The 22,518-nt window shown below is 39.6% G+C and overlaps 4 protein-coding genes and 1 long non-coding RNA gene across 9 annotated transcripts; 3 read left to right on the top strand and 2 right to left on the bottom strand.

The window, feature by feature from the left end:
* Positions 1-1,141: 1,141 nt before the first annotated feature.
* Positions 1,142-7,632, bottom strand: LOC113671532 (monocarboxylate transporter 10). 5 transcript variants are annotated; one of them, XM_089194067.1, is made up of 5 exons: positions 7,513-7,632; positions 5,659-5,884; positions 4,102-4,364; positions 3,295-3,848; positions 1,142-2,903 (listed from the first exon to the last, which is right to left on the bottom strand). In XM_089194067.1, exons 3-5 carry the CDS (start codon positions 4,325-4,327, stop codon positions 2,340-2,342), a joined length of 1,344 nt encoding a protein of 447 aa, XP_089050193.1. In that variant the 5' UTR covers positions 4,328-4,364; positions 5,659-5,884; positions 7,513-7,632; the 3' UTR covers positions 1,142-2,339. The 5 variants fall into 5 exon arrangements, with proteins under 5 accessions (XP_089050193.1, XP_089050195.1, XP_089050196.1 ...); XM_089194069.1 differs by having other exon boundaries at positions 1,142-2,482; positions 2,672-2,903; positions 4,102-5,884; positions 7,513-7,614; XM_089194070.1 differs by lacking the exon at positions 4,102-4,364 and having other exon boundaries at positions 7,513-7,629.
* Positions 7,633-9,960: 2,328 nt separating this feature from the next.
* LOC113671529 (monocarboxylate transporter 10-like) lies at positions 9,961-15,875 on the top strand. The gene is made up of 3 exons (XM_027187749.2): positions 9,961-10,262; positions 11,038-11,588; positions 12,260-15,875. The coding sequence occupies exons 1-3, from the start codon at positions 10,022-10,024 to the stop codon at positions 12,938-12,940; spliced, it is 1,473 nt and encodes a 490-aa protein (XP_027043550.2). The 5' UTR covers positions 9,961-10,021; the 3' UTR covers positions 12,941-15,875.
* LOC149033875 (uncharacterized) lies at positions 13,136-13,807 on the bottom strand. Its single transcript, XR_016182984.1, has 2 exons — positions 13,662-13,807; positions 13,136-13,273 (listed from the first exon to the last, which is right to left on the bottom strand). It is a non-coding gene; the product is annotated as an uncharacterized LOC149033875 (long non-coding RNA).
* An 827-nt stretch (positions 15,876-16,702) lies between the features above and the next one.
* Positions 16,703-20,056, top strand: LOC113673599 (uncharacterized). Its single transcript, XM_089193800.1, has 2 exons — positions 16,703-18,746; positions 19,419-20,056. The coding sequence occupies exons 1-2, from the start codon at positions 16,703-16,705 to the stop codon at positions 20,054-20,056; spliced, it is 2,682 nt and encodes an 893-aa protein (XP_089049926.1).
* A 246-nt stretch (positions 20,057-20,302) lies between these two features.
* On the top strand, positions 20,303-22,144 carry LOC149033874 (uncharacterized). Its single transcript, XM_089193799.1, has 3 exons — positions 20,303-20,858; positions 21,010-21,247; positions 21,451-22,144. The coding sequence occupies exons 2-3, from the start codon at positions 21,054-21,056 to the stop codon at positions 22,142-22,144; spliced, it is 888 nt and encodes a 295-aa protein (XP_089049925.1). The 5' UTR covers positions 20,303-20,858; positions 21,010-21,053.
* Positions 22,145-22,518: the final 374 nt, after the last annotated feature.

Here is a 22,518-nt window from a genome sequence, read left to right as displayed (position 1 = left end):
ATCTCGAGGGAGTTGTACCAAAAATAGCCTGTGTTAAAGAGAAACTTTTTAACCCTTGAGTACAAAAAAAAGTGGATGATCTTTCTATACATGAACTGGTATCCAGTAAAATAAAAAATTAAAGTGTAAACTGCGGCTTGCCTCTCGAAATGGCGCGACTTCTACCAGCACGTTCAGATGATAAGCAGAGTAGGGCTTTCACTTATGGGATATAAAGGAAGCGTCTAAGTAGTCTCAGTGACAGGGTTTAGTTTGCTTAACCCTCCACATGAATGCGTAGACAACAATGGTTGTTCATTGTTACTATCCATTTGATTGCATGCAGCCATGCAGTGAAATCATGTCAGCTTTGAAACTTAGTGCGTCAAGCATACGTGAGACCTATCCCTCTGTTCGTTCTTTCCTTCAACTGTAAGAAAATTCCTTTTCGTATTTTCAGGATGTCGGGCAACCGCTTGAACATTACTCAGCACATGATATTAAATAGAAGAGAAAATAAAATTCTGAAAGAGAATTCAATAAGTAATGGGTGGTCCTGGGTGGATAAGTTTATCTCTAACTGGTGGTGCCTATACTAAGTCTGTAACGACAATTATTTACTCCGGTTTTTCATTTCCTTCAGCTAGCACGTAAATTGATTGATTAAAAGCGCAGATATAGCAAATACTAGGCTTTCACAAAAGAATTATCTTTTTTGTACTCAATTACTTCCGGCCGGCTGTGATAAACATGAATGCATGTGTTGCACGAAACCCACTTATTACATTTTTCACACGCCTTTATAAGCTGGTTCAAAATGTATCAATGATCAAGTGCCTTTCAAGCCATCTACACGCACGTGTTTGAGACATATCGAAGATACAAAGTATAGGAGGGTTTTACAAATCGAAAATAGTTGGAAAGGGAACAAAGCAGATCATCATTGACAACGCCCAGTGTCCGACCATTTCTTTGTTAGGCGCCAACAAGACTGCGTTTCATTGCGACAAAACTGGTAACAAACTAAGATCAACAGCTTAAGAGCTAAGAGCATCTCTCAGAAACGTGCAAGAATTCAAAAGAATTCAGTTAAACATAACTCTTAATTGAGAATGACTGAAGAGATGTTTTCACCTAAAACAATGGAAAGAAGTTCAAGCAATTAAAGAACCACCCTACTTGTTTTAATTCTTGGCATATGTCAATGGAATATAAATTTGTGTGTTAAAACCCTAATTGAACCACTTTGAACAACGATCACTTTTATACATTAATCAATGTTTTCGGGGTCACAAAAATAAGGGCGTTCTAAAATCATGCCCGATGTTCTACAGATAATATTGAATAAATATTTTCGTTGCATAAAAGACTTTGCTCAAGTTGCTTGCTCCGGACGCACAAAGAATTATTTTTGGTTACCCAAATGTCAAGGATATCACATCGCACAAATCAGATTATTTCATAGTGATGACTGTTTTATATGTGACTCGGGATTAAGCGGATAGGCTTGAAAAGAGATTACTTGGTAAAACAAGCCAGTGGGCACGGTCGCTTGTTCTTAAAAGTGATCCATCATCCTGTTTTAAGTTTTCCGAATAGAAGCATGAAAGATATTTGTAACTGTATGACGAGTCGAAAGAATCCTTATCAATCAAGTGTCCCCAAAACAAAATATATACCGAAAAATATTTACGTTCGGCCGACGCAACACGCAAACGGAAATGTTTAGGTGTCTCAAAACGTTGACAATTATAAATGTCTACCGGCCATCAATAAACACAACGATTAAATTAGTGCAAAGAAAAATACTACCACAGGGGACCGGTCATTATCGTCTGGGGGGGGAGGGGACGTGAGGTTGGGAGGATTTTGGATGAATCATAATAAAAATTTACCTGATCCCTTTATAGGGCTCTGTGATGTTCTTACAGTCGCCTTCTCCCTCATTGGCAGTTGATTTGTAGCCAATTTTCTATAGCCCCCCGTCCCCTATATACTTTATTGGCGACGACTGATCCCCCTTTTATTCCCCCTGAATATTTTGTGATCCACCCCCAAAGTCCTCCACCTTCCCCCCCCCCCCCCCACACCCTACAGATCATTTGCAATGATCCTATAGACTTTCTGCCAGGAGCCCCTGAGTTCTTGCTTTCTGCAACGTAACTAAGAAAAAGAAATACACAAGATCCTATCAAAACAATACGTTCCAGTTGTTCTATCCAATCAGAAAACTGACTCGTTAGCACGTTCGCCACAAGAGTCACAGCGAATCTAGTGGGCAACTGACCCTTTAAAGAGTAAACGCGGGCTCGGTTTCAACTGGGAACATGTGTTGGTACCGATCCCATGGCCTTGAAACGTCAGGTGTACTGTATGCTCTGATTTGATCCTGAAGTTTCGTTATAGGGTAATAACCTTTCTCTCATCCTCTCTTCATTCTCGTCATTGAACTTGACCCAGTTTACGGTATACATAACAATCGCAGCAATCAACGCCACGCCGCCTGTGACGTAAAAAGATACATTGTAATTTTTTGAGGCGTCAAAAATCCATCCAACCATGGGTGGGCCTAATGTTTTGGGGAACGCCATTAAACAGTATAAAGCACCTATGGCATGCCCAACGTTTTTCACACCAACAATGTCACGCGTTATAACGGGCAGTAACATCTCGTAACAACCGTCGCACACACCTAACGTAAACGCGTACACGGCTATCCACTCGTATTTCGTTGCCATGGTTACAGCAGGCGTAGAAATAGCTATGCATAGTAAGGTGGCTTGACAAACTTTAACGCGGTTGAACTGAGGGTAATCACATAGCGCACCGAGCACCAAACTTCCCAGAAAACCTCCGATTGCTGAGTAACCTGTCAGGAATGACGCACTAGACTTGGTAACTCCTTTATCTTCTGCGAAGCGAACCTGAAAGATAAATCAGTGAGGTGGTTAGCGAGCGAGACCATATCCCTACAACGCAAATAGTCAGTGTTACCTGGCACAGAAAGCTAGAAAGAATGGAGGCCGATGAAAGTTGTGTGACCAACAACTTGCACGGGGAGCAGAACAAAGAGACTAATGTTAGCTGACAATTTTTAATTCCCCTCCTCCTTAAAATAAATCAGAAAAGCAAGTAGCTTCGTCTTTGGCTCGTAAAAATAATATTCATTGATCACTAGTAGCTCCGCTTGCTTGACGATCTTCCTCACTTTATTGCGGTCATGAAGGGCGTTTCAACCGTGACATTAGATTTATGTCTATTTATAACTTCGCAAAAGGTAAAACCAAGTTTTCCAAAGAATTAAAAAGATCTTACCAAATGGACGAAAGGCACAAGAAACACCACCATAAAGATGCATTGAGCCACAACCCAGATAATATACGCTTTGCTCCTGAAAAAACTCAAGTCGAATTCTCTGTTACGCGGCTGTTGATTTCTCCTTGTTACCGAGGAGAGAGGGGAAAACGTCAAGGCGCTCAGAAGCATCAAACTCTGAAGACCCGCAAGAATCCGAAACGTAGTTGAGATGCCAAATTTGGGAGACAGCTTCTCAATTGGGCCGTATACCAGAGTCCCAGATGCAGCTCCTGCCAGAGCTATTCCCGAAACAAGAGCCAAGCGCCTTTTAAAGTACTTCGTTAGCATTACCAGCGAGGGGAATAAGCCGAGACTTGCCCCCAAACCCCAGACAACTCCATAGGTTGCATAAAGCGGTGCAATTGTTGTTGCGAAGGAACTGGCTAGGAGGCCTGCGGCTGACACAAAAGATCCAATGATGACAACCAATCGGCTTCCGAAACGTTCCGCGAGAGAGGTGCCCACACCAGCGAACAGATACATCATACTGGACGCCAGCGAGGCAACCCAAGCTATGAAGGGAGACAAAGTTACTCTTTTGACTGTTTGGTGTGAAATAATCAGCGATTGAGTTCCGCCAGCCATCTTATATAGGAGCGCACTTGTTGGATTTTCGCCCTTGGGATGCGTGCAGTGTGATTCGGGATAGAGAATTCTTGTGATCAGTTTCGGAAATCTCTGAGGGAAAGTTGTGTTGTAACGCAGTGTCCTAACGCAATTGACTCATCTTAATCACTGGAAAATATAGAATAGTATATCTTTTACCTGTCTCTCCTCTTGATGTAGAATATTTTTCCATCAAAGCATCATAAACAACTCCCGCGCAATTTTGTTGTCCAACAGTCAGGAAGTTCATCATAAACACACCCAGACAAACGACCCATCCCCAACCTCCGTCGGGAGGAGGATCATTGTCATTTGTTTCCGTCACTTTCTGTTTTGAAGGTGCACTAGAAATATCGGACTTTTCTTCATAGTTGTTGCACGCCATTTTAACGTTTTCACTGATTGTTTTTAGTCTGAATTAACTGCAAAGATAAATTCACAGATCAAGAGTTAAGCCTATTGTGCCCCAGCAGAAGTTTATAGAAAGATTGCTTGACGATTTAAGATGAATGGCATTCAAGTTGAGGACAAGAGAAACAAACAAGAAACTTGTTAACTGGCGTATGGTAGTTGAGAAATATATCTTTCAACAGTAGCCGTTTTTGCATTATTATTGCGCGAGCGTTAGCGAGCTTGACTTCCCGTGTGGGGCCTGGGCTCTTTATGTGCGTTTAAAACATTACTTGTTCGGTTACAGGAGAGTTATCCATTTGTTGATTTATTATGTAACAAATCAAATATAGGTAAGAAAATTGTGAAGAGATATTGTTAAAGCACCTAGAATTGACTTCAAAACAATTCACAATGGCTTGACAATATATTGTGCAAAATCGAATTTTCTACAATTTGTTTTTGACGCTTAATCGACGGCCATTTTGAAAACGGTCCGAGTCAGGTCACGTGATGTGATAGTCACATGTGTACAAGGTAGTGAAAAGCGTCATGTCAAGACCTGACAGTAACAACTTCGTCCCGCCTGTTCAATTGCTGCCCAAATTTACGAGCGAAAAAAAATAAGATTCGTTCCATTCTGTTATAGGCCACCATTTAGAGACTACGAAATACGGAGAGAGAAATAAAATAACGAAGGCTGAATAATCGAAACGCGACGGATCGCATGTTTGTATTCAGCGCCACAGGTAATTTGCACGCCATTTCAAACAGCTGTAAAAAAATATATGTTCCCATAATTTTTTCCTCTTAACCATTATCGAGTCCTATACTTGAAAAATGTTTTTTATTCCAAGCCGAAAAGTATTGACTTTAGATTTTGTCCATTGTATATCACTGTAACGTCAGGCCCATCGGTTCTGGAAGGAGCGTGACTAAAGGAAGGTACGTCTTTTATTGGGGGTGGGTTAAGTCGGGGTATTTCAGAAATTTTTTGCGAAAAAAATCGTGACCCTCCCACTTCCCAGAATGGATTAATGCATGACCCTTCAAAAATACCCACACAATAACATCTGATCCTCCCCACCACCTCCTCCGAGACAAACATAACCGGAAGAGAAAATAACTAACCGGAAGTGTTACTCACATTACCGCGTCTGTGTACAAAGAAATTAATTGCGTGGCGTGTGATTGCATTGTGTTAACTTGAAAATGGACAATGATGTACGAGGAATAGAAAGAGGGAAATACGCTTGTGGAGAATGCGAGGATTTCATGAGGTCAGATGGAACAACTTGTGGCTATTGTGGCTGTTTGCCGACTCACCTTTCTAAAAAGGATACTTGTTACTCCTCTTACTCTGTTGGTGGCATATCGGGTTCGGGAACAAGTGAAAGTGCAAGTCCAGAGAAGTAGAAAGATGAAGACCTGGGGTGGTTCCCGAACCCAAAGGGCGAATAAACTGAATTCTCCGATAGTGTTCTGCCAAAATTCTACCTGTCCTTTTGGACCACTTGTCCCTACAAGGAACGCTTTCGCCGCTGTTTCGTGACTGAAAGAAAACGCCAGTGGGAGATTCGCGAGGCGTTGAAAGCAATAAATCAAGGAGAAGAAGAAAGAGGAGACTGAAAGGGAGCGAATGGAACGGCTGAACCGAGAGTACAATGACATTGACTGGGTTGGACTGTACAACTCCGATAAGCTGTCGTCCTTGAGGGTGGACGAGCTATCCTTGTACTTTTCCATCACAAGATCACCTTCAAAGGGAAGAAAGCTGAAAAGGTCGCAATGATCAAAGCCCCCCACACACACCAATAAAAAACGTACCTTCCCTTAACGCAAAGTGTTGTTGCGTATTATGGGAGGTCGTCATCTGGTTTCGAGAACGAAACTCTTCTTCCACGTTCCGGAATTGTACAATATTTATCCTTTTTTTTTTTTTTTTTTAACGGAGACTAATGGGCAGCACAAAGGAAGACTTTTTACTGTTGTAACTTTTCGTTTATTTCTTTCGATGCGTCTCGTCTCTAACTCCAGGAACGATTACAACTAAAATTGAGCAGCATATACATTCGTGTGCCTAACTTTCGTTAACTTCCAATGGAAGTGAACAATAACAGAAACATGCTGCAAACGGATGTTACAAGAAACGCCTTATTATGAGCGGTAACCGGTCAAGTCGCCTGAGAGTCATCTCGCCCGAAACCTGAGTCATGTTGCCCGAAATTTTAGTAATGTCGCCCGAAAAAAAAGGTCAAGCCACCCGAAGAAACAAATACTAAAAAGATCAGAATTTCAGACTGTTAATAGGCAATAACGTTGAGAAATTTTAATCACTAAAGCGCTCTTTGTTTCCCACAACACCATGAAGATTCTTAAAGCGTTGTTCGTTCCTAGCAACAAAGGGAACACGTTGTTCGTTTCCAACAACAAAATGCAGCGTTGTTCGTTTGGTATGTAATCGTTTCTTACTCACGGACGTTTCGTAAGCTTGTGAAACTTTTTCTTGGTTTCTAATAATAATATGAAGACTTTGACTACACAGAAATCGAGAAAACCATTCAAGCACATGTCATGGGACTACCTTGCACCCACCATTTAAAACGCAGTGCGCGACAAACTCGTGCTACGGAAATAACAAGCACCTAATGTTTCTCAAATGACGACCTGAACTAAAAAAAAAATTATAATTAGCTACTTATCTTATTTGTATATAAGGAGGTATGTTCTTTATTGAAGAAAGTTCTGTCTGACGAGCGCTTAGGCGCGAAACTCAGAGTCACAGAGAATCGATGCGTCACGGGCTCTTGATCCTCTCCTGACTATCGCGCCCTTTTTTAGGTTACATTTGTCCTAGCGCAACGTCACATGATCGAAATCGAAGCGTTTACGGGGGATGCCTCACGAAGCTGCATTTAGGACAGTTTTCCCAGCAAAAAAACGCACAAAAAAGGCATACGAAGCACCTTGTATCTGTTTCAATGTGTTATCCGAGGCATTCAGACGGTATTCCGAAAAAATAACTTGTTAGCCGTCAGTTACCCTTTAAACGGCTAAATTTGAAAATCCAAATGCTGGTTTGCTCAATACCCTGCTCCTTTTCCAATTTGTGTTGCAAGAGTACGGTCGAGTTTCATCTACAACAATTTACTCGTATTGAGAACAAATAAGTGTTCTTACCCAAGCCTTGTTCGCTTTTGCACACGTGAAGAATTACGCTAGACAAGCTCTCTTCTAAAATTGGGTCATTGTTCCAGTAAGATCCTCACAATGCATCACAAGACACCCGAGGAATATACCACGAGACCACGACTTAAAAGTCATAAATAACGTAATTGAAAAAATAGCTCGAATGAAAATCTTGTATGAATCGCAGGTTTATTTGCAATAACAGACAACGAATACCTTGCATGGATACAATGCCTTTAAAGTATTACCAAAAAAAAAAATAGTGCTCGATTCCCACGATGCGGAACTGCCATATCATTTGGATTGTCGCACTACTGGATTGTCACGTAGTCACAAAAAATACCACACCATTAATGATTATTTGCGTGAATTGTATCTTAGTTAATTATTTTCCCATGTAGTTAAAGCGGCTGAAATTCTTTACGAACTGATTTTGTTTTCAATTTGATGATAATGCGCGGTGGAATATTGAATGAATTTGAAAACGGGGCCTATTACAGTGCTTTTCGTTTACATAATTTGGTGCCGGCTCTAACTAGATGATGACATTCTTTTTGGCTCGGTCTGCGAAATCGAATTTTGTAAATTTTGTGAAATTTATTCTGGAGTTGCCAGACCTCCTATCGATAGCTCTTCATTACTATGCCACTTATCTTATGATAATTAAGATTATCGACAGAACCACATGTCTTGTAAAAGACGCCAAATCAAGCCATTGATTGCTGTTTCTTTCAGGATACCAGGCAGGTATGTCAAAAACATATCCTTTCCTTTTGTAATTTTATACGAAATAGGAATAAATTGATAGCTGATAATTAATTTAAAACGGAGAAAATCTCCGTGAGAACCAACTGTCTGAGATAATGCTCCGTAAGTAAAATTTGCACCGGCATTAGGATAAAACTAAGCTTTCTCTATGTGCAAGTCAAGTGAAAAATACGCTGGAAAAAAAGCGGATGAAAAGAGGAATACAATATCACAGAAACTCAAAAGGTACCTGAAAAGGAAAAGTTCGTTTTATTGTGCATAAGGCACTAATTCTGATGATTTTATTTATTAGGGGAACAAAAAACAGGCTAGATGCAAATTTAATTGCTGGTGGTGCGGGATTGTTTTGGTTGAAAAACTGCCATGAAGGGAAAAAATTAAGTTATTACTTTGCCTCAAGACCCACAATTTCCGTTTCGATTTTAAAGATCCATTTTAAGTAGAAGTTCATCCATGCAAATTTCGACCGAAATACACTTGGCAGGTTTGGCAGTTGTTCAGTCAGTTACTCTTTTAGTATTCTTAATAACATAGCACAAAACAATTATTTCTCAAATAACAGATTTACTGCCAGAGCATTTGATGTACAGAAACATTCAACCCAAACCTTTATCAATTTAAGCTCAAAAACGACGCCTTTTCTAAATTTCCTCAGGCGGTTTTCCATACTAAATCTACGAAAGTTCCATCAAAAAAGTGCTGTGATCTGATTGCCTACGCCACTCTCTATCTTTTTCATGGTAGATAGTGTCTGAGAAAAGTGAATAACCTACCAGTGTGTGGTTGAAAAACAAAAAATTAAATAAAAACACGAGCCTGTCTTATGACTAATTTTTAGACCACTGTTGCAAAAACAATGAAATTATTTGCTTTTGATTTCTATGCGTGATAGTTCATTTTGGCTTCGCCCTCGCGAAGTATAACACGATTGAGTGTTCCTGTTGCCTGCCGCAACAGAGATAAGGTTTCTTTGGAAACCAACAACTTTCCTCGGTCTAGTGTCCAACGTTGAGCTTTTTGCAAGATGGTCAAGAGTTCGATTTTCATTTTCTACTGTGGTGATATATCTTTCGACAAGTAATGAGAGGTTTTGTCTACAAAAATGTGACTTGAAGGTTAAGAACAATGCCTTAAAAAAAAAAAGAGAAACACTCAGACACCTTTAATTTAACAAGGATGGCAAGTTTCAAAAAATTGATGTATTAATGATGACGTAGTGGATTGACATTTTCACCTTCCTCGGAATGCTTGCAAGGATTTTCGTGTTCCTCTTAAGCAACAACCGACCCATAAGCATTGACTGCCTCGGAATCTGCTAAATCAGTGGATTCGTCTGATAACATTACCGAATTAAAACGTATTCTATTGTTTTAAACAGAATTATTTTGAGAAGCTCACTAAACTCATCAGAGGCGCTATTTAAACGAAAGCGGCGGTTTAAAACAAACAAAAAAAAAACCGCCGCGTTGCATCAAGGGTGGAAATGGGCCTTCACACGCTCTCGACTTGATTTTATTTATTTTTTTCTAGCAACCTTACGTTTAAGCACTGAGCTATTCATGTTTGTTTATTCAGCTGTTTACATGATTCTGTTCAACTGATTCCAGCTGAGAGGTGACAGCCAAATTACTACTGCTCAACTTACTACTGGGCCCTAAGGTCAACGCTAGAGCAAGGAAAAGGCGCTTCAGGTGGACACAGGAGCACTTTTGCCATCCTCAGGAGAAGAAATATGAATTCCATGTCGGACATAACATCAGAAGAGAGGTGTGATGAAGTTTCGGAGGAAGACGATCAGCCAGCAGCTAATGTGAATCAAGTACATCACAAACCTCCGCCCGATGGAGGGTGGGGATGGGTCGTTTGTCTCGGAGCATGGATTGTTAATTTCTTAACAGTCGGGCAGCAGAATGCAGCTGGTGTGGTGTACTCGGCGCTTTTGAATGAATATTCCACAAAAAGAGGGGAAACAGGTAGAGTTGCTTACACATTCAACCAAACTAAAAGTGTTCAGTTTTCTTTTAAAACTCAATCTATTCATTTTATTTCTTTATATTTCGAAACGATTCTCCGGTAAACGGAAACTGAGATGTGAATCAATAAAAGCAGTATGTGTGCGCAATACAACGTTTGGTGGTTTTCTTCTCTATTTTGACCATCATCTCATTTTAATCGAAAGTCGCTTTTTCTGTCTTGAATTTTTTAAACTTCCCCTAAGGTCTGTCATATAATTTTCTAGCAATTTTTGCACAACGCAAGACGTGACTTGATAAAGTATGAGGTCAAAGCCCCTTTCTATTTTCGTAAAAGGTTGCTTTAGATTAAACCGAGTTTTACTCCTTATGATTTCCCTTCAAAATCTGTTGGCTATATCCAATCAGAGTAAGAACTACATGTCCATTTAAAAGCCTGATTGATAGCTGATAGGAACAAGCAGCTTTTTTTAACGGCCTGACTAGAACGTCTCCATCGCGACATTCACAAAGTCCGTTATGTTGTTCTTTAGTCGTTGTTTTTTTACCAAGCCTACATTGCTAATCCAGGTCTATTGTGTCATTTCGTGGTCCACAGCTTTAAAACTCAACTTGGCCTAATGGGCATTGCCCATTATCTCTGGTAAAACCTTACTCTATTCCTTTCAATTGCTTGAAAGCGTTGAGGTAAAAAAATAACACATGAGAACAATATTATCTTTTTAGATGGACAAGTTTGACAATTGAGTAAATAGCCTATCATCTTTCTCAACAGCTTGGGTTGCCTCGCTGGCGTCCAGTATGATGTATCTGTTCGCTGCTGTGGGCACCTCTCTCGCTGAACGTTTCGGCAGCCGATTGGTTGTCATTATTGGATCTTTTGTCTCAGCTTCAGGCCTCCTTGCCAGTTCCTTCGCAACAACGCTCACACCCCTGTATGGAAGCTACGGAATTATATGGGGTCTGGGAGCAAGTCTGGGCTTATTTCCCTCGCTCGTGATACTAACAAAGTACTTCAGGAGGCGCCTTGCCCTTGCATCTGGGATGGCTTTGGCGGGAGCCGCGTGTGGCACCCTAGTATATGGGCCTGTGATACAACTCCTTGTATCAAAGTACGGGATTTCAGTTACATTTCGGATTCTTGCCGCCGTTCAGAGTTTAATGTTTATGAGTGGATTGATATTTCGGCCTGTGGAGAGCCATAAAGCCTGCCGAGACAGACGAAGAGAAAACAACGGCAACATTTTCAAGAACAAAGCGTACATCATCTGGGTTGCTTCGCTTTGTGTGTTCATGCTTGTGTTCCTCGTGCCTTTTGTTCATTTGGTAAGTTAAGCAGACAGATAAATTGTTTCTTCCCTCACTATCCAAAGCCTCCACTTCCAAAAAGTTGCTTTCAGTTAGTTGAAAAAGTTCAGGTTTCCGATCTCTGTTTGATAATTTCCTGTGTTTCAGTCTCACTGAGAGAAAGTTTGTGTCTACTTCTTTGAAGCTGTTGGCCATATTCTTGAAACTAAAAAGCAACCTTTTACTCTCAAAGGATGCTCGCAAATCTGCATTAAATAAGAGTCTTGCACTCGAATAAGGCTGACGTTCCATCACAGTCTGGGCTTATCCCGTTTTGAGAGCCGTGAAGGAGCCAAAGTATAGCCTCTCCTTTGAATTTGTCCATAGCAGTGAACTAATCAGTTCCTCTGACAGTTTGCTGGTTTTCTTCTACACTACGTGAATGGAGAGGCAGGGAGGGAGAAAAGTCTCTTGCCAAAGAAAACAAGTGAACATAAATTTAATTTGTTCCCAAGGAAAAAAAATCTCTTCTATTTTGTAATTTAATCATGTTTACTGAACAAAATTAGGGCGACCTTGTAAATTGAACAGATCTCCAGTGATTCATAGTCAGTATTCATGTATCACATCAAGACGATGACTAAATCAACTTGGTTTCCGCGACTGTGGAGCGTTACTTTAATACCTGAATTTGTTCCTTCTTTGTTTAGGTTCGCTTTACAGAGGACAAAGGAATCAACACGACCAAAGCCTCTCTTCTAACAGGTTATATGGCCTTTGGAGGACTTACGGGAAGTATCGTCTTTGGCATTGCGTGCGATCATCCGCAATTCAACCGCCTCAAGGTCTGCCAGCTCTCTCTCCTTCTCATAGCTATTTCTTCCTCCCTTGTCACCATGGCGAATAAATATGTCTGGATTTGCGTGTACGCGTTCACTTTTGGTGTTTTTGATGGATGCTACGAAATGCTTGTTCCGGTGATCACGCGGGATATCGCAGGCTCTAAAAGAGTAGCGCGCGCCATCGGTTTGCTTTACTGTATGATGGCGTTTCCAAAAACGCTCGGCCCACCAATCGCTGGTTGGCTTTTCGACTTGTCCAATGACTACAGCGTTTCTTTTTACGTCACTAGCGCTGTAACCATCATTGCAACAGCCGTCATGTTCCTTCTCAATTGGGTTCCACTCCACAAAGATCGCATAGAGATGGAAGAAAATGAAATGCACTCTCCGAAAATCACAGACGAACATTCTCACGAAAGCGTTTACGATGGCTTCGGGATAAATTTAACACCAGAAGCTGACGACTTTGTAACTCGCAGGTGGCTGCCAATTTACTGGGTAGAAAGTCGCGGAGAATATGAATATCGTGAAAAGCTGACAGTGCTGTGACCAAATTTAGTTGCAGGGAGAGTTTCCGGGGAGGAAAGGTAGTGTTTATGGACTAGTCGTCCAAAGAGCTCTCTACCGATCAACCAGCAAATTTAGCTCAAAACACTCAGACACGTTATAAGTAATCTTTCTTTTAATTTTTTCTTCGCTGTTAAGAAATATCGACACCGAAACGAGGTTTGAAGTTTAAACCGTGTATGATACTGTTTTCAAGTTAAGAAACGAGTCACAAAATCAACATTTAAAAGGTGTTAAAAGCAAGCTGACGGATTATTTCGCTGATTTTCTGGCTGTTCGTGCAGTCACGTGACCTAGTACATGCTTGAGAACAGTCTAAGAACAAGAAAGAAAAAATATAGATAAATAAAAATCTTACCACATTTGTCTTAAATCGCGGGTTCACCTCGTTTCAGATAGGTTTCTTACAACACTGGAGGTGAATTTTCATTACACCTTTTTACTCATCAGCTCCAATGAAAGATGGTTATCAAAAAATTAGAAGAAACTTGAATAAGTAAACCCTGTATTGAAATCGTAGATGTAAAAAAGTTCTTAATGTTACTGCTTTCATCTAAAATGGCACTGACTACAACTGGCAAGCACTCGCACGTAAGGTTTTCCACGAATATATCAATCAATCAATCAATCAACCAATCGGGTCTCTCCGTCAGCACGTCCGTCCGTCGATCCGTCCGTAGTATTAGAGTATAAGTCAACTTACCGAAATGTCGTCATCGGCCGAGAACTTGTGTCCACGCTCCGCCCAGTGACACGCTTCAACAGAACCTTCCTCCATGACATGATGTTCTGAGGAGTAACGCATTCAACGCTTATTGGCATGTACACAAGGTCAGCATTAGATTCCATCCACCAAAACCACCTCGGTCGAGAGGGACTGAGATGGAATATTTAATGACTTGCAAAACATAACCGAAGATTCTCGGAAATCCGCAAGTGATGTAGCCGAACATCCGAAGCTGTAAATCCCATGATTCTTGAGGAACAAACAGAAACAGCATAGCGAGAATTTTAAGTCGCGAACCATTGATGGTAGACATGCAGGTAATTTAGGATACGTCAATTCTGTTGATGAGGCGCATAAACTTATTGCGGAATTTGAAACAGGATTGACGACGAAGTTTTCTTTCTTTAAAGCTGTCAAAGGTTTCGGGAACACATGTATTTATTGATATAGCTCTTTAGCATTACAAAGCTTTGCTATCGCTATTGTGCATTCTCACTAGTTTATCTAGTTCAAGTCCTCTGGCATGGCTTGGATGATACCACAATTGTGGAATCACTCGGGTTAATTTAATGCTTACACCTCCTTCCTCGGACAGAAGTCACAAAATACTGCGGGAAGATGCATGAGATATTTAAGGAGCAAAAATTCGTTTTTTACTGGTGTGCCTTTCCTAATTTTGGGAAGGAAAGTGTTCAATTGCCAGCACGGCATAGATAGAACGGCTGGAGAGAAAAGGAAACGAAAAGATGCAGAAGAAGTACTGTATATAATAATTTCTTTTTATCCTCAACCTTTGTGTTTCTGTCAATTATGGCTTGCTAATTCGAAAGGTCAAATACTTGAATGGGTCATATGACATTGATCTCAGAATACTTTTATGACAAACGTGATAACAGTTCAATCTTGGCTAAATTGAAGATGGTTTAGAAGTTAACAATTATAAGAACTTTTCACTAACATATGCTGCTGACAAAGGAGAAAATATATGCAATTCTGCATTTTTTGCTTTCTATCAAGCAATCATATGTTTGCTACTTATCACGCTATGACACTTCCGTTTTGTCACATTCCAAAAAATAACTTGAGAAATACACTGTCACTCATCTTACACTGTTATATTTACCTATTACAGAAGGCTGGAAACAAAGATTTTGTTTTCAAGAAAATAAGATTTCTTGTCCAAGACACAAGGAAGTTTGACTGCAAAGCACAGATAAAAATGCGAGAAATTTTATTTTTTTCAGAGAACAAGGTAGTTCTACTCATGTATAAACAGAACAAATGCGATTTAATAAATCAGATATGCGGCATGACTCCTTTTCTTCCATCCTCACCCAAAACAAGCAAACACACCTATAGAGGTTCCAGTCTGGTCTGCAAATGAAAAGGAGGAAGGTGATCACTGCAAAATTAAGCATTAGGGTTCTTATTTATAACATATTGATTATTGTATACTGATATCTAGAAATTAAGGTTGCAAGTAGCAGCCAGCTGAGTTATAGTTTGAGTTTTATCAAGTCCATTACTTTGTTAAATTTAGAGTAACCTTGTCTTGAGAGAGGAAAATTGAGGAGCTGTAATATACTTATCATCAATTAGAGACCACAAAGAAAAATTTATTTATAGAGACTTTTGAAGGAGAGGGGTAAGACTTGTGACAAGCTGGCAGACATATAGATAAACTTTACCGCTGAATGGGTTACAATACAAAGTGCTCAGTATTTGGATCAGCTATGGCTCAACTTAACCTTTGCTTTAGCTTCAAGTTTAATCCTTTGTGGTTTCCTTTCTCTGTGTTTATTTTTCACGTTATGTACACAGAAGAACACAAAAATGACAAGGAATGCTTTTGAATATGAAGAGGCTGGAATAAGCAAGAAACCAAAACTGAATTTTAAACAGTACAAAGTTAATTTGATCTTCCAATGTTATTTAATTTTAACCATTAATAGAATTTGCCATTTAAATTTATCCCCTCCATTTTTCTGGATATTGTGAGCAAAACCAACAATTATCACAAAATGCATGGTATACAATGGTTTGATTCACCAATGTGGCAAAGGCCTTTCACTGTCTATCCATAAAAAGGGAAATAGTTTGTAAAATGTAAGACATTCTGCATCTTGAGCGTATACTTATTCATCCATGTGAAATTAAAGGTTACTTGAAATAAATGTGAAAGATTTATAGGATTTTCAGACCCCTGATAACAATTACTAATGAGCTGATTTGTTGTACTTAAAGGTTATGATTTTAGCGGAAATAGTGGAAGAAATTTCTGGACCTGGAATTTTGTTGCAAATGTCTGTTTAAATCAGTTTAAGTCAGTTAAAAACTCTCCTGTTTCAAGATTACATGATTACCACACCAGAACCTTTTGTATTCTATATTGTGCACCATGTTATGATTATGGTTTCAATAATAAAAGGTGCTGACTCAAGAACTTTGCAAAATATCTCTACATACAAAGAAATAGATTGTGGTTATGTACTCCAAATAGCAGGTCACATCAGTCTTCTGTCAGGAAGTAGCAGAAATTGCTATGGTGGTTATGGTGGATGGAGAGAAACATCCACCAAAACCACTTTATTCTATGTGTTAAGAGTTATGATAATCATTATGAACGTTTGGTCGGTCAGCAATTGTGCACCATAAAAAATAATTAGCCGGAGCACTAACTGCTAATTAGTGGTATAAATCTTTTGTCTCCCTGAACATCTAACAGTGGCTATAGATAAAATTAAAAAAATATATTGTTGATGGTTTTGGTCAAAGTTTTGGTGGATGTTCCGTAATGACATCCACCAAAACTACGTAACATCTGGGCACCTTTTAGATACGTGAAATATCTGCATAAAATTGCGTAAAATGTTTTATAATTGTCGTAAATTATGTAATTATGACGTCACAATGCTTGCGATGTACTTCTAAGTTATGAATAAAAACAACACAGCTGTCTTGACCATCGCGTGATACTTCGTAGTTACAATAGTTGTAACATTGGTGCCGTGACCAGGATGACAGAGGATATAACCAAAATGATATCGATCCGAGGAGCCTACAAAGGACACTGTACGCAAGACTTAAAAAAAGCAGAAAAACTCATAGCTGCAAAGGATTCAGATCCCGCTGAATTAGAGGCACTTGTGGACAGACTCACACGAAGAGCTGGGGAAATAGCGCACATGGATGCTAAAATTGTAATGGCTTTGGAGACAGAGCCAGAAATACTAAACGACACAGAATCAGCCCTATTGTTTCAAGACAATATATCGGACTGGCAATTCCGAATCAAAAGATTTCTCAAGAGTAAACAAGAAACGCCGGTGAGTCAGTTCCCTAACAGTAGTTTCAAACAAACACCAACGCCTCGAATGCACATTAATCTACCCAAGATAAACATCAAATCCTTTGGAGGAGATCCACTTGAATGGCTCACATTCTGGGATAGCTTTAGTGCAGCTATCGATAAAAACCTTGACTTAAGTGATGTTGAAAAAATGAATTATCTTAATGGAATGCTTAAAGGAGAAGCAGCGCGCGCTATCTCCGGGCTTCCATTGACTGAAGAAAATTATAGAAAAGCAACTGAGCTATTAAAAGAGCGCTTTGGCAAACCCCAAAGTTTAACCAACGCTTACATGGAATCATTATCCAAGATCCGAGCGCCATCAAGTGACATTAAAAATTTAAGGGAATTTCACGATACATGCGAAGCCAATATTCGTGGCTTAGAAACACTTGGCGTAATGACAGAATCATATGGTAGTTTGCTAATTCCCATACTCCTAAAGAAAATACCCGACGACATACGCTGCTTAATATTCAGAGCGGATCCTTTAGCGGACAGCTCCCTGGATAGACTGAGGGTAGCCATAAGACAAGAAATTGAAACACGAGAGAAAAGTCACATATCCTCTGAAGAAGATTCCACATCTGTTGAAATGGACGGAGAAGTATTCGTACCAACCGCTGGCACTCTATTAGCCAATGCTCAGCAAAAACAAAGAACTTTCAACAGAAAACCGAAAGTATCACGCCCATGCACTTACTGCGCGGAAACACACCGCCCAGAGAGATGCGATAAAATCACATCAGTAGAAGAACGCAGATCTATCCTTCAACGCCAACAAAGATGTCTAAACTGTCTTGGACTCAAACACACGAAAAGTCAATGCTACTCAAAAGGTCGTTGTATGAAATGTAAGAGAAAACACCATACTTCAATCTGCGAAGAAAAACAAGAGAATCCAAACCAAAGTTCATCATATCAGATGAAAGAAAACAGCAATTCAAACAGTAGTCAGCCACCTACACATACCACAGCAAAGAACACAACCCACATGGGAGCAACACATTCCCTTCATCCTACCAATCATATCCTGATGCAATCCGCCGTCACAAAGATACGTGGAGCCGGCAAACAATATCGTCAAGCTCGCATCCTGTTCGATACGGGATCACAAAGAACCTTTATTACTCAAGATATGACGCACAAACTTGAACTGAAACCAACGGGAAAGGAACTCCTGGATGTAACTACTTTCGGCTCATTTCAAAGTACCAGGAAAACATATGATATTGTCTCATTCTCGATATCGACAGCAACAGAGAATATCACGATAAAAGCACTAGTAACTCCAATTATTTGCCCACCGCTATCAGTCATGGAAAAACTTAAGATACCTCCTGCATTGAAAGGACTCAAACTTGCAGATCGTCTGCAATCACCAGAAAATCTTGACGTTGATATCATCATTGGAAACGACTATTACGGTCAGCTGATTACTGGAAAAATAATCAAAACTGCAAAAGAAGCCTTGATTGCTATAGAAAGCAAATTCGGATGGCTCCTGTCCGGACCCGTTCAAAACGAGAGCAACCACGAGAACGACTTAAACACACTGTGCCAAAGGATCGAAATAACGCCAGTACAAGAGTCAAAACTCGATAACCTATTAACCAAGTTCTGGGAAATCAGCAAGATACCAGAAGAAAGCGACAAAAACGACGATATCATAACAGACTTTCAGAAAACCATCCGATTTAACGAAGCGACCGGTAGATACAACGTAAGACTCCCATGGAAGCAAAACAAACAAGATCTACCAACAAACTTCATTTTAAGCAAAAGACGGTTATGCATGGTGGAGTTTGTGAAACATTAACTCAGCTAAGACAAACATATTGGATTCCACAAGGTCGACAGTTGGTTAAAAGAATCATCTCCAAGTGCACAACATGCAGAAAAATCCAAGGACCACCATTTCGATCTGTACCTACACCACCCCTACCCAAACCGAAAGTTCTACAATCACAGGCCTTTCAATTTACTGGCATCGATTACGCAGGTCCTCTTTATGTTCGCGACCAAGGAAATCGAACTTCATCCAAAGTTTACGTTTGTCTGTTCACTTGTGCCGCAATACGAGCCGTACACCTCGAGTTAGTAGAAGATCAGACAACCCAAGCCTTTCTTAGGGCATTCAGAAGATTTATCAGTCGACGTGGAGTTCCCGAATGTATCATTTCTGACAACGCAAAAACCTTTAAAGCTGGAGCTCAAGAACTCCAAACGATGAAAAATCAGGTCCTCAAGCCAGATGCATCACAACAGTTCCTCGCTAACCATAACATAACATGGAAGTTCATAACAGAACGAGCCCCGTGGTGGGGAGGATTCTACGAAAGACTTGTTGGACTAGTAAAAAGATGTCTCAAAAAAAACTATAGGCAAAGCCTGTCTAAACATTATTGCAGTGTTAAACAGCCGTCCCTTGACATACCCTTACGTGGATATTAACGATGCCTCTCCTTTGACCCCATCACATTTCTTATGTGGACACCGTCTTCTGGCATTACCAGACACAAGAGTTAGCGTCCAAGAATCAGATCCAGACTATATTCTGCCTGATGTTTCTACAAAAGAGCTAACAAAGAAAGCAAAATATCACGAGAAAACGATACAGGCTTTCTGGACACGTTGGCAAAAGGAGTATCTGACCAGTCTACGTGAATATAACGCTCATCAAAGGAAAGTGTCAAACAACACCACAGTTTCTGTAGGAGACGTTGTTCTCATACATGATAATATGCCACGTAATCAATGGAAAATAGGTGTTGTTACTGATTTACATAAAGGGAAAGACGGATTAGTCAGATCTGTATCTTTAAGAATAAGTTCTGGTAATACACTGTTAAGACCTATAGAGAAACTTTACCCATTGGAGGTATCCAGCGAGAACAATACACAAAGTATTGAAAAGGAAGACAAAGAAGCTATAACCGATAAACAACGCCCCCCAGTACGACTTGCCGCTCAGAAAGCAATTCACAGAATCCGGGAACAATCAAAGGAATACTTGACCTGAAAGATATTTATTACGAAACTATTCTTAAATATTTCTATTTTGCTAATCATTCCATACTATTTCTTATCTAATCGGCCCGGGAGAGTGTCGTAAATTATGTAATTATGACGTCACAATGCTTGCGATGTACTTCTAAGTTATGAATAAAAACAACACAGCTGTCTTGACCATCGCGTGATACTTCGTAGTTACAATAGTTGTAACAATAATACTACAATCGAACAATAAATTAATACTTACCATTTCTTGAGTAAAAAGTTTTGACGCAATTTCCCAAACAAATGATACAGTTAGGTCATCGGGATAAGTCGGCATGTTGTCGTAGCTTCGTAATTTTCATTTAGTATAACAAGTCATGAGTTGTCCATCATTCCATCTCAGTCCCTCTCGACCAAGGTGATTTTGGTGGATGGAATCTAATGCTGACCTCTCGAGTAGTTTTTTTCTGGTGATCGTATCTCGAGTTCGTTCTCCTCACACAAGCCAACATGTTCAGACCCGGCTTGTGTTATAAATGCAGCTTGTGCAAGAGTTTCTACGTTCTTAAAAGACAATATTGAACTGCTTGAATCTTCGGTACGGGTTGTAACACACTGAAAGGAGTCATTGCACTCACAAGCCAACAGCGATCGGCTTGATCTATCGGTGCGGGTTGCACCACTGAGTGTCTGAAAGGGTTGTTAAAGTGTTTAAAAGTGTCTGAAGCCACCTTAAAGTGCCAGAAAGTGAAATAGGTTGTATTGCAGTTGCTTTCTCCTTGCACTGTTGAGAATTCACGGAGGCATATCTCAAAACGAAAAAAGTAAGTATGGAAATCTCGACTGATCAATACCGGTCAAGTATTGGTTCTCATGACAATTTCGTGAAAACAAAGGATATCTTATCACGTTTTAATAATCATTGTTGAAGTTTAATGTTTCTGATGTTCTATTTAAATGTATTTTACTCGCCAGTATTGAAACAAGTTGTTGGACAACACAAAATGTAGAATGATGTGATGTTTTGGTTTTCACAAATGATTTTCTACAATGCCTATATTCCATTGCTTATAAGGCAAGCAAATGGTGTAGAAGAAAATCCAGGCCCTACAATATTTGATGTCATCGATCCAACAAGAACAATATGTGCTGACTACAGTCAAGGAAATGAAGCTCTCTTTGGTGAAAATACTGGTAAGCAATGTGTAGCAATGTCACTTACTGCTATTATTTATCATCACATAGAAGATATCAATTTGTGGACTTCCATTTTGAATAATATTCTTACCATTGGAAATAATTTTTATACTTCTATAAGATGTCCAGACAAATGATTATTTGTTTTAACTGATGTTCCATGCATTGTTTCAATTTACAATAATGTATACACATTAGAATATAGTGAGTCATTAACAGGAGTTTGTGCATGACATCAAATAATGGGCCATACATGTCTCTTCAAAATTCTGTGACAGAAGTGTTTTCAAAGTGTCAACTTAACTACAATTGTTGTTTGTTAATGACTGGAATAAATACTGTTGCAGTGATTAAGAATTCAGAACAAAGCTTTAAAATTTTTGATGCTCATTCCAGGGATTTGCATGGGATACCCCACTCATTTGGGAAATGTACTTTGCTTACCATTGAAGGAATTGAAAACCTTGTATCATATTTGAACATTTTCTGCTTACAAATAGGGTTTGTTCGTTTTGAAATTAAAGGTGTCTTAATCAGAGATAATGAACTTGATTTGCAAAATGTTCATGAGAGTCCAAAAATTGAACATTTGCCTTTCAGAAATAAAAGAAACCAAACACAACATATGAAAAGGAAGCAAAAGTCTTTAACTGAAACGCCAGAAGAAAAAGAAAAACGATTGATTGCTAGATGTGACTATGAGAAACGAAGAAGGGTAAATGAAAGTCAGGAATCTAGGGAAAAGAGGCTGGCCCAGCAGCATCTGAACAGGGAAAAGAAACATGCAAATGAATCTTCTGAATCAAGGAAAAAGAGGCTGGCAACCCAATCTCAGTATCAAAGACAAAAAATTGCAAATGAATCAGCAGAATGTAGAGAGGAGACTGTTAAACCAATGTCAATATTGGAATGAAACTAGACGCATAATTATGTTCACCCAGGCTTTCTGTTGGAAATAAACTTTGTTTTTTGTGCTTGCATTCCCCTAAGTCTTTATGCAATTATTGGTTTATCCTGTAACTGTTTTTGTGTGGTTTACATGAAGTGTAACATGCTGTCAAAGATCGTTTTTTTATCTAGTTTTTCATTCATCTTTGTGGCTTAGATTTCACCAGCTGGCTTTCCTACAGCTGGCTTGTCTTCTTAGTGCAGATTACAGCATGGAGTTGTGCTCTCACAGGCCAACATTTCATGGTCTGGACCTTTAGTGCAGGTTGTGCCACATTGAAACTTAGGAGTCATTATTGACTCTCTGTGTGGTCACATTTCATGTAAGTTATATACCGG

This window comes from Pocillopora damicornis, chromosome 14 (genome assembly GCF_964200805.1).
Source record: "Pocillopora damicornis chromosome 14, jaPocDami1.2, whole genome shotgun sequence".
Taxonomy (NCBI): Eukaryota; Metazoa; Cnidaria; class Anthozoa; order Scleractinia; family Pocilloporidae; genus Pocillopora; species Pocillopora damicornis.
Note: the sequence above shows the minus strand (reverse complement) of the source record. Positions and strands in the feature narration are given on the sequence as shown.

What these genes read in the sequence shown, in the direction of transcription:
- LOC113673599 (XM_089193800.1), top strand. Translation starts at nt 16,703, where the DNA reads ATGACAGAGGATATAACCAAAATGATATCGATCCGAGGAGCCTACAAA. An exon ending in CCGATTTAACGAAGCGACCG is followed by an intron (nt 18,747 to 19,418) that starts GTAGATACAACG and finishes AAAAAACTATAG; the next exon opens with GCAAAGCCTGTCTAAACATT.
- LOC113671532 (XM_089194067.1), bottom strand. Translation starts at nt 4,327, where the DNA reads ATGGCGTGCAACAACTATGAAGAAAAGTCCGATATTTCTAGTGCACCT. An exon ending in TACATCAAGAGGAGAGACAG is followed by an intron (nt 3,849 to 4,101) that starts GTAAAAGATATA and finishes CTCCCTTCATAG; the next exon opens with CTTGGGTTGCCTCGCTGGCG. An exon ending in TTGTGCCTTTCGTCCATTTG is followed by an intron (nt 2,904 to 3,294) that starts GTAAGATCTTTT and finishes TTTATCTTTCAG; the next exon opens with GTTCGCTTCGCAGAAGATAA.
- LOC149033874 (XM_089193799.1), top strand. Translation starts at nt 21,054, where the DNA reads ATGTTTTGGTTTTCACAAATGATTTTCTACAATGCCTATATTCCATTG. An exon ending in GGTAAGCAATGTGTAGCAAT is followed by an intron (nt 21,248 to 21,450) that starts GTCACTTACTGC and finishes AGTCATTAACAG; the next exon opens with GAGTTTGTGCATGACATCAA.
- LOC113671529 (XM_027187749.2), top strand. Translation starts at nt 10,022, where the DNA reads ATGAATTCCATGTCGGACATAACATCAGAAGAGAGGTGTGATGAAGTT. An exon ending in CACAAAAAGAGGGGAAACAG is followed by an intron (nt 10,263 to 11,037) that starts GTAGAGTTGCTT and finishes CTTTCTCAACAG; the next exon opens with CTTGGGTTGCCTCGCTGGCG. An exon ending in TCGTGCCTTTTGTTCATTTG is followed by an intron (nt 11,589 to 12,259) that starts GTAAGTTAAGCA and finishes TTCTTTGTTTAG; the next exon opens with GTTCGCTTTACAGAGGACAA.